This window comes from Labeo rohita, chromosome 11, assembly GCF_022985175.1.
Source record: "Labeo rohita strain BAU-BD-2019 chromosome 11, IGBB_LRoh.1.0, whole genome shotgun sequence".
Lineage (NCBI taxonomy): Eukaryota > Metazoa > Chordata > Actinopteri > Cypriniformes > Cyprinidae > Labeo > Labeo rohita.
Genome location: NC_066879.1, coordinates 7056829 through 7069690, shown reverse-complemented (window position 1 = coordinate 7069690; position 12862 = coordinate 7056829). Strand labels below are relative to the sequence as shown.

At 40.5% G+C, this 12862-nt stretch overlaps 2 protein-coding genes across 2 annotated transcripts; both read left to right on the top strand.

Moving 5' to 3' along the window:
* The first annotated feature begins 443 nt into the window (after window positions 1-443).
* On the top strand, window positions 444-3165 carry LOC127172659 (keratin, type I cytoskeletal 15-like). Its single transcript, XM_051121989.1, has 8 exons — window positions 444-994; window positions 1212-1294; window positions 1399-1555; window positions 1639-1800; window positions 1975-2100; window positions 2491-2711; window positions 2824-2837; window positions 2952-3165. Exons 1-8 carry the CDS (start codon window positions 530-532, stop codon window positions 2996-2998), a joined length of 1275 nt encoding a protein of 424 aa, XP_050977946.1. The 5' UTR covers window positions 444-529; the 3' UTR covers window positions 2999-3165.
* Window positions 3166-6259: 3094 nt separating this feature from the next.
* Window positions 6260-9634, top strand: LOC127173474 (keratin, type I cytoskeletal 19-like). Its single transcript, XM_051123386.1, has 9 exons — window positions 6260-6285; window positions 6936-7506; window positions 7613-7695; window positions 8129-8285; window positions 8379-8540; window positions 8691-8816; window positions 8953-9173; window positions 9290-9303; window positions 9405-9634. Exons 1-9 carry the CDS (start codon window positions 6260-6262, stop codon window positions 9596-9598), a joined length of 1554 nt encoding a protein of 517 aa, XP_050979343.1. The 3' UTR covers window positions 9599-9634.
* The last annotated feature ends 3228 nt before the right edge of the window (window positions 9635-12862 follow it).

Below are 12862 nucleotides of genomic sequence, written 5' to 3'. Positions count from 1 at the left end.
CATCTGCAGAAAACAAACATTTAAACTCTCTAAAACAGACATTTGTTTGCTACCAGGTTTATTTTTACATACTGCTTGATCAAAAATAAAACTACTCAGTACCCTCACATTACTGGTTTAGTGTCTTTGTTCTGTTTCAAACAGACAAAGAGAGGGAAACCTGGCACACACACAAAAAACACATGTGTGTGTCAAAGTGCCTGTAACTTTGTTGCACTCCCTTCATTGAAATCTCAGGGGTGACGACATTGCAGTAGTTCATACAGACACAGAGACATTCCATTGCAGTTTCCTCACTAGGGTGGAAACTGAATGCTGGTCCTTTAGTCTCAACTGGAGGTTGCAGAAGGGTCTGGCACACACCCTCCTTTCCCCCTCCCGTCCACAAAATACAGGACCCGCCCTGGAGCTCCATCTCTATAAGAAGACAGAGCTAACCTTGAAGGCACCAATTCTCTTCAGGACAACTCTAGCAGTTTATCTGTAGTGTCCTCTCTCTGCGTTCTTCTCATCTCTGCATCCATCCACCATGTCTCAATTCTCTATGCGTACCACCACTTCGGTTCCGAGGGCCGTGACCTCGAAGTCCATTATCACCAAGACTCGGAGCAGCAACGTGGCCTTTCCACAGAAAGCCCACAGCGTGTATGGAGGTGGTCTTGGAGGAAGCACTCGCATCTCTACAATCACATCTGGAGGTTGCTATGGTGGAGGGTACAAAGGAGGATACGGAGGAGGATACGGAGGAGGATACGGCGGAGGATATGGTGGAATCTTGATTGGAGGCGACAGTGACTTGGTCCAGCTGAATGAGAAGGCCACCATGCAGAACCTGAACGACCGTCTGGCATCCTACCTGGAGAAGGTGCGCTCACTGGAGGCTGCCAATGCCAGTTTGGAGAGGCAGATCCGTGAGTACTATGAGAAGAAAGGGCCAGTTGCTCAGAGGGACTACAGCCCCTACTGGAACACCATCAAGGACCTGAAGGACAAGGTACAGTGAAATTAAAATGAAAATGCCACATGATGGGAAAGACTAGCAAATTCTAGTGCACTAATCTGGTTGCTTAATAATAGAGAATCTTTGCAACACACCTCATACTGTTCTCATATATAAGACTGCAAAGACACCACAGTTCTGTAACAACATTATGCCCCACTTTTATGTTTGGAATTTATGTGTTAAAAACTGTATATGCTTTTCATTACAGATTAAAAATGCTACCATCAACAACGCCAACATCCTCCTGCAGATTGACAACTCTAAACTGGCTGCTGATGACTTCAGAATAAAGTAAATTCTCTCAAACAACATTTCCCTGTAACCATAGCTTGTTAGCTTTAGCATCCTGACTTGATTGGTGAGTTTATTCCTCATCCTGTTTCTCCACCAATCAGATATGAGCACGAATTGGTCATGCGGCAGTCTGTGGAGGCTGACATCGCTAACCTGCGCCGCTTGCTCGACCAGACGACCCTGACAAAGGCCGACCTGGAGATGCAGATCGAGAGTCTGCAGGATGAACTGGCGTTTATGAAGAAGAACCACGAGGAGGTTTGTAGTAACTTGCCTGTAGTTGTTTTTTGAACATGTAAAGCTAACCAGAGTTCTGACGCTGAAGCCTTGTGGGTTTACAGGACTTGGCTGCACTGAGGTCACAGCTGACAGGCACAGTGAATGTAGAGGTTGACGCTGCTCCTCAGCAAGACCTGAACAGGGTTCTGGATGAGATTCGTGCTCATTATGAGAACATCATACAGAAACACCGCAGAGAACAGGAAGACTGGTTCAAGGACAAGGTAAGACATCTTTCTCTTTGAATGGGTTGTGAATTCTACTTTGTTATCAAACATACTGCAAGACTGAATAACAAACCAAATATTATTCCTGCTGGTATCTGAGGTAAAACAGGTACAGCTCATCTTATGATATACAGTACTTGAATTCATATTGTGTGTTTCTGTCTCTTTTAGACGGCAACTTTTACCAAAGAAGTGGCCATCAGCACAGAGACCATCCAGACATCCAAGACACAGATCTCAGATCTACGACGCACCTTGCAGGGTCTGGAGATCGAGCTACAGTCTCAACTCAGCATGGTAAGACACAAATGGAATGCAGGAAGTGTAGGGGAAGAGCGAGAGATTACATTATCTGAACCAAAGTTCAGGAAAATGTTACTTATGAGGTTAGGGAAGCAGGCCAAGAAAGAATCCAGAAGCAGATGTAAAAGAGGGCGAGTGTGAGATCTATCAAGAATGCTTTGAAAGTAGGTGAGGCACAATGAAAAGAATGAGAGAAGCCATTTATAACTGTCTGGAGATCTGAAGGACTTGCACCTTTATGGTATTTTTCTGAGACTCAGCATTTGTAATCCGTTACTCCCCCTAATGTTGTTCCAATCAATTAGATTTTCACAAAATAGCTTATTTTTTATACAACAGCAGTTTGTAGTGACATATTTCTGCATGTTCTCGTTACTCGCACAGAAAGCGGCACTGGAGAACTCATTGGCAGACACAGAGGCTAGGTACAGCGCCATGCTAGCAAGCTACCAGAACCAAATCAACGTACTGGAATGCGAGCTAAGTCAAGTGCGGGCTAGCATTGAGCAGCAGGGACGAGAGTACGCCATGTTGCTGGACATCAAGACTCGTCTGGAACAGGAGATCGCAACCTACAGGAGCCTCCTGGAAAATCAAGACATCAAGTAAGTTAATTTCTTTTTATTTGTTAGAATTATCGCAGTGACTTGAATAATGTTACGTTATTAAGTCGTGGAATGGCTTCACTAATGCATCTTTTCTTTTTTTTTTTTCCAGGACTCAAGTACCAGGTAATTAAAATCTTTCTTTGCATAATGCAGTGGGATGGTCAGTTTCAGGTACTACAGTAAATGAGTTAAATTTTGCATTGCTTACTCTCTCTCTCTCTCTCTCTCTACCTTAAGGTGCAGTTGTCACAACAACAATCCAGAAGACACAGCACAGCTACTAAATGCAGAGCACACCGCTTTATGAGACAACATCTGGACACACACATACATTTGGTTTTGAATGTTTGCTAAAGTAATATTGAGAAAAAGTGTTACTAAAAGAAAACGTATGATACTCATATTTGTGTGTGATAAAGCCTGTCTCTGAAAATAAAGCTGCTGTTCTGAATTACTTTGCACTGTGTTTTTCTTTATCTGAACACTATAGTCTTTCTTTTAAATGAAAGAGTCAAGAGACTCATTCCTGATATAATATTTAGACTGTAATGTGGTGCCACAGTTTTCCATTACATTAAAACACTCATTTACAGTAATCACTAGAAACGAGGCTGTGAGGGAAATAAGTCTCAGTTTTCCCAGTGTGTTATTAATGGGTTGCTTCCATAACAGTCTCACAACAATAGTGTATATGTTGCCTGGCAATAGATCATCACAAAAGCAGTGAGGGGAAGGTCATAACTGCTAGCTGGCCATTGACTTCCTCTTTATCAGTAAAAACCTTTGACCCTCATAAACAATTGCAATTGTGTAAACTGGCTAAAATTCAATCTATATATAGAGGAAAATGTGCAGAAGAGAAAGAGATTAAAAGAGTGACATGTATGTACATACACATTTGTTTGATGAATGAAAAGGCTATTTGGCTTGTACTTCCATGTACCTTGGTTTATTTGCTAAGATTAAGGACATTTGTAACCCTGGACCCCATAAGTAGCATGGGTATATTTGCAGCAATAGCCAAAAATACATTGTATGCGTCAAAATTATGTATTTTTCTTTTATGCCAAAATTCATTAGGATATTAAGTAAAGATCATGTTCCAATAAGATATTTTGTAAATTTTCTACTGTAAATATATCAAAACTTAATTTAATTTAATTTAATTTAATAATATGCATTGCTAAGAACTTCATGTGGACAACTTTACAGGCCATTTTCTCAATATTTAGATTTTTTGCATCCTCCAGATTTTTAAATAGTTCTATCTCGGCCCAATATTGTCATATCCTAACAAACCATACATCTACGGAAAGCTTATTTATTCCACTTTATATATAAATATCTGACCCTTGTGACTGGTTTTGTGGTCTAGGGTCACATATTTGTTCTACGGTGACATTTATGAGATATGCAGGATGGAACAGGTCGCGTCATCTTCACAAACAGACAAAAACAAAACAGTGAAACCTAGAGAAAAAATAGCACAAAACTAACTCTCAGCTGTGTCTCTACATGAAATGCAGACTCACTGACAGACATAGGAGTGGCATTATTTGTGCCTGGATACTGACTGATGAGACGGCTGAGATTTGGCTGGTTGGTTCCAGTTTTGTTGACTTCAAGGAACACTATGAATCAGAATAAAATTTGTGCTGCTGTCTGAAAACAAGTTGCTGCAATCAAACTTAGACTGGGTGTGGTACGGCACTTTACCAAAAAAAAAAAAGGGCAGTGGTGGCGCAGTCTTGTATTGCCCAGTGTGTTTTGCGATATTGTTAAATCACTTGATTTCTTAGAGAAAACTTCAATATGTACATCATTAGCTCGGATTTACAATATAATGAAATCTTTCATTTGAAAGCTTCAAAACACCTGTCCGGCAATGGTTTTCACTGACTCTGTTTCAGTTCTATTTCAGTACTTTGCTTGTTGCAAGGATTATAATACCTGGAAAGAGCTATCTGTTACATTTATCTCAATGCAAAATTGTTCGTTTACACTAACTTGTTAGAGTGGCGGCTGCATAATACATTTATTCTAGCATCACAATCACAGGAAACAATGAATGTTGATTCTCAAGCCGAAACGGCAGCAAAACGAGAGACGTGCTGACAATGGACTTTGTAGACTGCATAATTTAAACCTTTGAAAAAACAGAAATCAAACAATACAACTGTTTACAAAGGGCCCAACGATGAGATACATCTCATTAACACCCTTCTGAGGGGCAATATAAAAATAGAAGATAAACATCAAAATATAAACAATCCTGATATGTAAGTTTATTTATGATAGTCATAATTAGACCAACTCTTTTTGATTCTTCTTCACATTTACACATTCTAATGCATTTGGCAGACACCGTTATCCAAAGCAATTTACCATAATTGCTTACTTGGTAATCGAACCCATAACCTTGGCATTTGTTTGAGTTTGTTGCAAACAACCACAAGATCATTTAATTTATTATCAGTAATCTTTTTTTTTTTTTTTTTAATTCTATAAATATTATTATAATTGTTCATTATGAATGTGAATTATAATTAAATAGTCCGACGCAAAAGTCTGAGTCTCGCTGTATCGCTCAGGCTGCACTGCAGTGTCTATTCACAGGCGCGATCCCACTACTGATCGGCACGGGGGCTTTGACCTGCTCCGTCTCCGACCTGGGCCGGTTCACCCCTCCTTAGACGACCTGGTGACCCCGAGCTCCCCCAGGAGCACCATATCGATACCGAACTTAGTGCGGACACCCGATCGACATAGTCCACTGCAGCCCAGAACCCCTGAGCTCAAGCGATCCGCCAGCCTCAGCCTCCCAGGAGCTTGGATTACAGGCGTACGCCACTGCACCTAAGCATAATCTCAGTCTTTTCACTATTAAGACAAAGAAAATTTCATGACATCTATTCTTTTATCTTAGAAATACACTGAGAAAGACAATGCACAGGAAGAGTATCATAGGGTTTTGAATGTATGTAAATTTGAATGTCATCTGCATGAAAACTACATTTTAGATCAAGAGATCTCAAAAGATGACCAAGTGGAAAATGTAGATATTAAAAAGCAAGAGGCCCAGAATTGATCCCTGAAGGACTCCAAATTGCACAGCACCAACTTTAGACCTATACACCCATGGTAACAAACTGCTTACAGTCTGTGAGGTAGTGCAGCGCAGTATCAGAGACCTAAAAACAGTTTCTAAATAAGTAAGAGAATGATCTACTGTGTCAAAAGCAAGATCAAGAAGGATCTAAATTGAAAGACAAAATCTGAAGCAATTAGCAAACTATTAGTGACCTTAACCAATGCTGTTTCAGTGCTACGGAATTTACGGAAGCCAGATTACAAAGACTCAAGACTCAACTTTCAGTTAAATGAGAAATTAACTGAGTAGCATAAACTTGCTCCAAAGATTGGAAATGGAACGAAAATTATTAGGGTTTTCATAATCAATGCTATTTTAAAAGCTGCTGGCACAACACCAGTACACAAAGAGACATTTATAATACTCAAGACAACAGGACACAAGAAAGCAAAACATGACTGAAACAAACTATGGGAAAAAGTAAGGAAGTGGCTGCTTTCATTTGAGAAATCTCCTTTTGGAAGGAATATGAATGCAAATGCTTCACACACACTTTACACACTTGCACCCTTGGCTGGTTTTAACAGCAATGAAAGTTTAATTTTTAGTTTTAACACTTAAAAGTGGAAACTTTTTCTCTTGTTTTACTGTCTACTTTATAAATATTAAAATGTGGCACCATTCACAATTAAAGTAAAATAAAATAAAATAAAATAAAATAAAAAAATAAAGTACTCGATTTGATCAGTGTGACCTGTAAAGGGTGGTGAAATTGGCACGGGTGATCTCACATCACCTCAAGGTGATCCCATGTCAGCCAAATCCTTTTATTACACTATTATTATTAAAATATTTATCAAATCTCCAATCTCGCATGACTGGCTTAACATCCTTTTTCTGCACCTAAGGGATTACTTCCGCTGACACAGAACACTTGCTCATGCTCAACACACAAACACACACACACAATTTGCAAACACACAGTGCGTGTCAAAAGCCTAGTTATCATGCTGCACTAAACTTTGCTGGTGGTGACAGCTGAGTGACACACATGCACTCTCCCATACACGCCTACCTCCCTCACCCACCCACAGAGTCCAGGAGCCGCCCTGAATCTCCATCTTTATAAGAGGTCAGTGCTCGGCTCAAAAGCGCCATCCTCGTTTGGACAACTCTAACAGTTTCCTGCAGTGTCCTCTCTGGGTTCATCTGATCTCCGTATCCATCCACAAGATGTCTTGCAAGGGAACCAAGACCATGACCTCAAGGTCCATTATCACCAAGAGTCACTGTGGTTTGACGGCCTTTCCACAGAAAGCCCACAGTGTGTATGGAGGTGGTTTAGGAGGAAGCACCCGCATCTCTTGCACCTCCAGAACTGGAGCATACGGTAGAGGATTTGGAAGAGCATGTGGCGTTGGTGGAGCATCCGGTTTTAGTGGAGGATCCAGTTTTGATGGAGTGTATGGTGGAGGATATGCAGGAGGCATATTTTCTGGAGGGGACATTCAACTCAATGAGAAGGCCACTCTGCAGAACCTGAACGACCGCCTGGCCTCCTACCTGGACAAGGTGCGCTCACTGGAGGCTGCCAATGCCAACCTGGAAAGGCAGATCCGTGAGTACTATGAGAAGAAAGGGCCAGTTGTACAGAGGGACTACAGCCCCTACTGGAACACCATCAAGGACCTGAAGGACAAGGTACAGTCATATCTAAATGCAATTACATTTGTTCAAATACTGCACCTGAAACAATGATCACAGATCATCACTTGCTTTCTCATGTATTAAATGTTCTACCTTTCAGATTAACAATACTACAACCCACAACGCCAACATCCTCCTGCAGATTGACAACTCTAAACTGGCTGCTGATGACTTCAGGGTGAAGTAAGTTACACAGTGTTGACCACATGCATGTGAACTTAGATAAAAACAGTTTGATGGAAAAACTGTGCAGCACAACTGATTTCAACATTGATAACAATAGCAGTGGAATGTTTCCTGACCAGCAAATCAGTGTATTAGAATGATTTCTGAAGGATCACATGATGCTAAAGACAAGAGTTATGGCTAGCTTCGAAAAAACAAATCAGCTTTCCCAGAAAAAAATTGCATTTAAAACATATTACAAATGAAAAAGTTAAGAAAATTACAATATTATGGTTTTACTGTATTTTTGATCAAATAAATGCAGCCTTGGTGATCATAAGAGGCTTCTTTCAAACAATTTTTTAAAAAAACTTGCTGGTTCCAATGATGCTGTTGATGCTTAAACAATGATTGGTGTGTCTAATCCCTATCTCTCCTTTCCACCAACCAGATATGAGCATGAGGTGGTGATGCGGCAGTGTGTGGAGTCTGACGTCGCTAACCTGCGCCGCTTGCTGGACCAGACAAACATGGCAAAGTGCGACCTGGAGATGCAGATCAAGGGTCTGGAGGAAGAGCTGGCATTTATGAAGAAGAACCACGAAGAGGTTTGTAGTAGTTTTCTGATAGATCGTCTATGTATAACTGATCCTAAAAGTTTGGACTATTATATTATATTATATTATACTGTGGCATTACAGGAGCTGTGTGCACTGAGGGCTCAGCTGACGGGTACCGTGAACGTAGAGGTTGATGCTGCTCCTCAGGAAGACTTGAACAAGGTTCTGCAGGAGATTCGTGCTCATTATGAGAACATCATACAGAAACACCGCAGGGAACAGGAAGCCTGGTTTAACGAAAAGGTAAGACATCTTTTTCCTTGAATCCACTGGTTGTGAATTCTACTTTGCTATCAAACATACTTTGTTTGACTGAATAACAAACCACATATTCCAAAATCTCACTTGAAGTAGTGCCCGGGTTATGATATAGTGTTTTTGTCTTTTGTTTAGATGGCAGGGTTGAACAAAGAGATGGCCCAGAGCACACAGGACATAGAAACGTCCAGGTCACAGATCACACAGCTGAAAAACACCTTACAGAGTCTGGAGATCGAGCTACAATCTATACTCAGCATGGTGAGACACAAGTGAAATGTAGAGTGAGATAGATTAGCAAATTTTTTTTAACAAGGGCAGGAAAATATATTATAAGTCTTGAAGAAAGCTGAGCAACGATGCTTTATGAAGTTTTTTTGTGCATGTTCTCAAACAGATTGCAGCACTGCAGAACTCACTGGCAGAAACAGAGGCTAGGTACAGCTCTATGCTAGCCTGCTACCAGAACCAAATCAACATGCTGGAAGCTGAGTTAGCTCAGTTGAGAGCTAGCATTGAGCAACAGGGACGAGATTACGCAGTGTTGCTGGACATCAAGACTCGTCTGGAGCAGGAGATCGCCACCTACAGGTGCCTCCTGGAAAATGAAGGCGTTAAGTAAGTTTGTTTCTTTATAAAACTTAATGTGAGTTCAAATCACTAAAGCATGGATAATATTATCTTGCTCAGGAATGGCTTCACTAATTAAAATTTTCTTCCTCTTACTCTTCCAGGGGTCAGTTTCAAGGTAATTGAAATCTCTCTTTGTATATTGTGGTAGGATGGTCAGTTTCAGGTAGTGTATGTTGTACATTGCATATAAATGACTTCTTCTTTCTTTTCCTTCAGCTGGAATCTCAAGTGGATCTCAATCATTCAGTGGATCCCACATTGTCGCATCTGGTGGATCTCAGTCCTCTGGTGGATCCCTTGTTGTCACATCTGGTGGATCTCAAGCCTCTGGTGGTTCCTTCACCAGCACAACTGGTGGAGCAGCAACCCAAATCAAGCAAACCACCCCGACTCCACAGCGTACTTACTAAAGTGACACCATGCCGCTTTGTGAGACAGTATTCAAACACATGCAGACATCTAACTTTAAATGAGTGTTGACACACAACTTTACAAAGGAGCAAAGAAACTTGTTATTTGTAAAACAACGTAAGACACTTATTGTTGTGTTTTTGTATGTGAGAAAAACCTGTCTTTAAAAATAAAAGTGCAGTCAAGAAACATTTCCTGCAAGTGTTTTTTTTCTCCCTGCGTAACACTTTGGTTTAAAATTTAAAATGGTGCAAAACACATGGTAGTCACATTCTTGAGAGCATAAAATGTCATATCCACCTTATTCCTTAACGCGGAAGTAAGCCTATGGGTGAGACTTCCGGTTCATAAGCTGCCATAGGGAAATAACTAGAAAAACAACAATGTGCAGTAAATAGTAAAACTTTTTGCATTATAAACCAGTGTGCTCATAATTAAGATAATAATATGGAAAGACACACCAATTTGCAATATCCAGCAGCAAAACAAACTTTTTTGTACAGCTAGAAATAGGTGGAACCTGGGTTGGTTCACATCTCCTTAGATGACCTGGCATTCCCAAGCTCCCCAGGAGCACCATATTGATACCAAACTTAGTACTATGGTGCTCAATTTGTGTAATTTCTTTCCTAACCTAGCTTAAAGACGTGTTCACGTGTGTGACATGCGTGTGGAGAATGTTTGTCTGTCTGAACATTAACTGTCTTAGTCTATGTTTACAAACGTGACTACATGCGTGTAACTGTCAAAGAAAAGGTTGTATTTTCTTTTAAGTGTTTCAGTCGTTTATTTTGTAAAAATGTATTTAGTTCGCAAATGGTGTACAATGAATGTTCATTTGAAAATTGTATTTGAGTATTACAAAACTGGGTAATAGTGACACCTACAGGTGAAATGTGCAACGTTAGTTGAATTTGTCACGTGATCTAGCTAGCCATGTTAGTATCTGATCCACAAAGAAAAGCCCACACGCTGAGAGCTGTCCAATTGTAAGATCATTTGTTAGAAGGAATGCCTACACTAATGTCTCTTGGATTTCTGATTAGAAGACGCACACGGTATGTTGTTTATTCTGTTAATTTACAATAATATGCTGTGTGTATTGTGTAGTGAATTTCACTTTCGCCAACCTAGGGAGGTGAAATAGGGTAGTGATGGGTACTCATGTCACAGCTGACTTCTATTCTTGGATCATGTGTCTATTAATGTGTGGTTATGAGTACATTACATTAGAAAGATTGGTGGGATCTCTAACTTGTAGAACCTCTTACTGTATTATCAATACAAGGAAGACACAAGTTGTAATAAAATAGATTTTATTAACAAAAGATAGACAAGAGTAATCAACAACTACTAAATGAATACCATGAATGAAAAGGAATAAAGTGCATAAGATGCATAAAATGCAAGTGATTATTTTGGATGTTGCTATCTCAGAGCTACTATAGTGGACAGCACATTTCAGGGCCCAGTTTATTGGTGGGCCCCTCTCTGACCACAATAGTGGACAGAGGTTTGCTACATTTTGATTGGATCTTGGTGAGCTAACATAAGCAAACTGTCTAACGCCATCAGATAAAGATGCCAGGACAACAGCCAGACATCTCTTAGAGCACAAGAAGAAGACCTTTGGTACAACGCCCGGGAAGGACAGAACCTCCTATTGGTCAAAATGCAGTTTGTGCCTCTCACCCACCTTGAGACTGATTCCTAAGGGTTTGGCCTGTGACCGACCATAAAAATTCCTTAGGACCTCCAGATGCAGCAGCAGTGGGTGAAACTAAGAGAGATCATGGAGATCCATCCAAATCCATTCATAACTGTTTTCAAACCTTAAATCTGATGCACACTACAACACACACATTTTATACTTATTCAAGAGAAAAAAGTATTCCTTCTGACAGCAACGTGTAGTGCAACATCTTACACAAACTTAGCTGTTAATGGACAAATGAATGCATGCATGACAGTTCAATCTTTTCCCATCATGTTTGGACTTAGTGTGTTCGTAACATTGCCAAATGCATTATGGTTATGGTTTGGAAAGTGATAAATGCACCAGTAAAACTTTAGTGACACTTTTCTACTTTCCCTGTGTTTGGACTATGCAAATAAATTCCACAGGAGGAAAGAAGGGTGGGCAACCCAACAGACGTTACACTTTTGTAATGTTTATTTTCTGTTTATTCTGTCAGTCTTACAGACTTAAATGAGGAAAACTTGAGAAATAAAACTGAGGAAGAGAAAAAAAGGGAACAAAAGATAAAACATCAATCCTCAGCAAGACTTCTGGAGTTTCTCTTCATTGCTGTTAACTATCTGTCTAGCCGTACAAATCAGACGTCGTACGTGCGAGGGCAGAATAGTAAGAAGACAGTAATACACCAAGTTCACCACGAAGCAGTTCAACACTCATCACTGATTCAGCGTTGCTGACGCATCGACATCCAAGCAACTAGGATGGATGAACGGAGTAATAACGAAGAAATGTATCAGTCCTTGGTGACTAGATCCATCGCCCAATCAAGTAGAAAATCATCAACAACAAGCTCTGCTGTACTCAGAGCTCGAGCCAGAGCCGAAGCTGCCCACATGCAGGTCTCATCGCTCAGAAAGAAGCAGAGATGATGGTTGAAGAAGCAACATTAAAAGCAAAAATGCACATTCTAAAGATGGAAAAAGAGGCAGCTACAGCCACCGCAGAAGAAGCAGTGTTTGCGGCTGCTGTGGAAAATGCAGATTTGGATTCTCATCATGACATTGACTTATCACTCTTGCCATCCAATGCTGCACAACGGACAAGTGAGTACATTTTGCAACACAGCAGTTGTGCCTCAGAATCCATACCTATGCACACATCTTCACAACTTGCAGTAGAGACAGTCAAACAAGAAATGAGTAACCTCAGAATTGACAACGAAGATACTCACCTACTAATAGCTCCTAAAAATGTGAAATCTCAACCATCAGTGAGCACCATACAACATACTCCTGGAAACGTCCCTCCTGTGCAAACACAGATAAAAAGACATTTCAAACCACATGTAGATGCGACTTACCTGAGACAGCCTACACAGCGGAGGTGGGACGCTGACAATTCTGTAAAGCATACAGCAACCACGCCAGATGTCGCAAAATACCTAATGTGAAGAGAAATGGTTACATCTGGTTTGATGGAGTTCAATGACCAACCAGAGAACTATTGGGCGTGGAAAACTTCTTTTCGAAGTGTCACTGATGAACTCACCTTATCTCCAAGAGAA

Bases quoted from the DNA above. Each gene is read 5' to 3' on its own strand.
- LOC127173474 (XM_051123386.1), top strand. From the start codon at position 6,260: ATGACTGAAACAAACTATGGGAAAAA. The intron at 7,507-7,612 runs GTACAGTCATAT...TCTACCTTTCAG, and splicing joins TCAAGGACCTGAAGGACAAG to ATTAACAATACTACAACCCA. The intron at 8,817-8,952 runs GTGAGACACAAG...GTTCTCAAACAG, and splicing joins TACAATCTATACTCAGCATG to ATTGCAGCACTGCAGAACTC.
- LOC127172659 (XM_051121989.1), top strand. From the start codon at position 530: ATGTCTCAATTCTCTATGCGTACCACCACTTCGGTTCCGAGGGCCGTG. The intron at 1,556-1,638 runs GTTTGTAGTAAC...GTGGGTTTACAG, and splicing joins TGAAGAAGAACCACGAGGAG to GACTTGGCTGCACTGAGGTC. The intron at 1,801-1,974 runs GTAAGACATCTT...TGTCTCTTTTAG, and splicing joins AAGACTGGTTCAAGGACAAG to ACGGCAACTTTTACCAAAGA.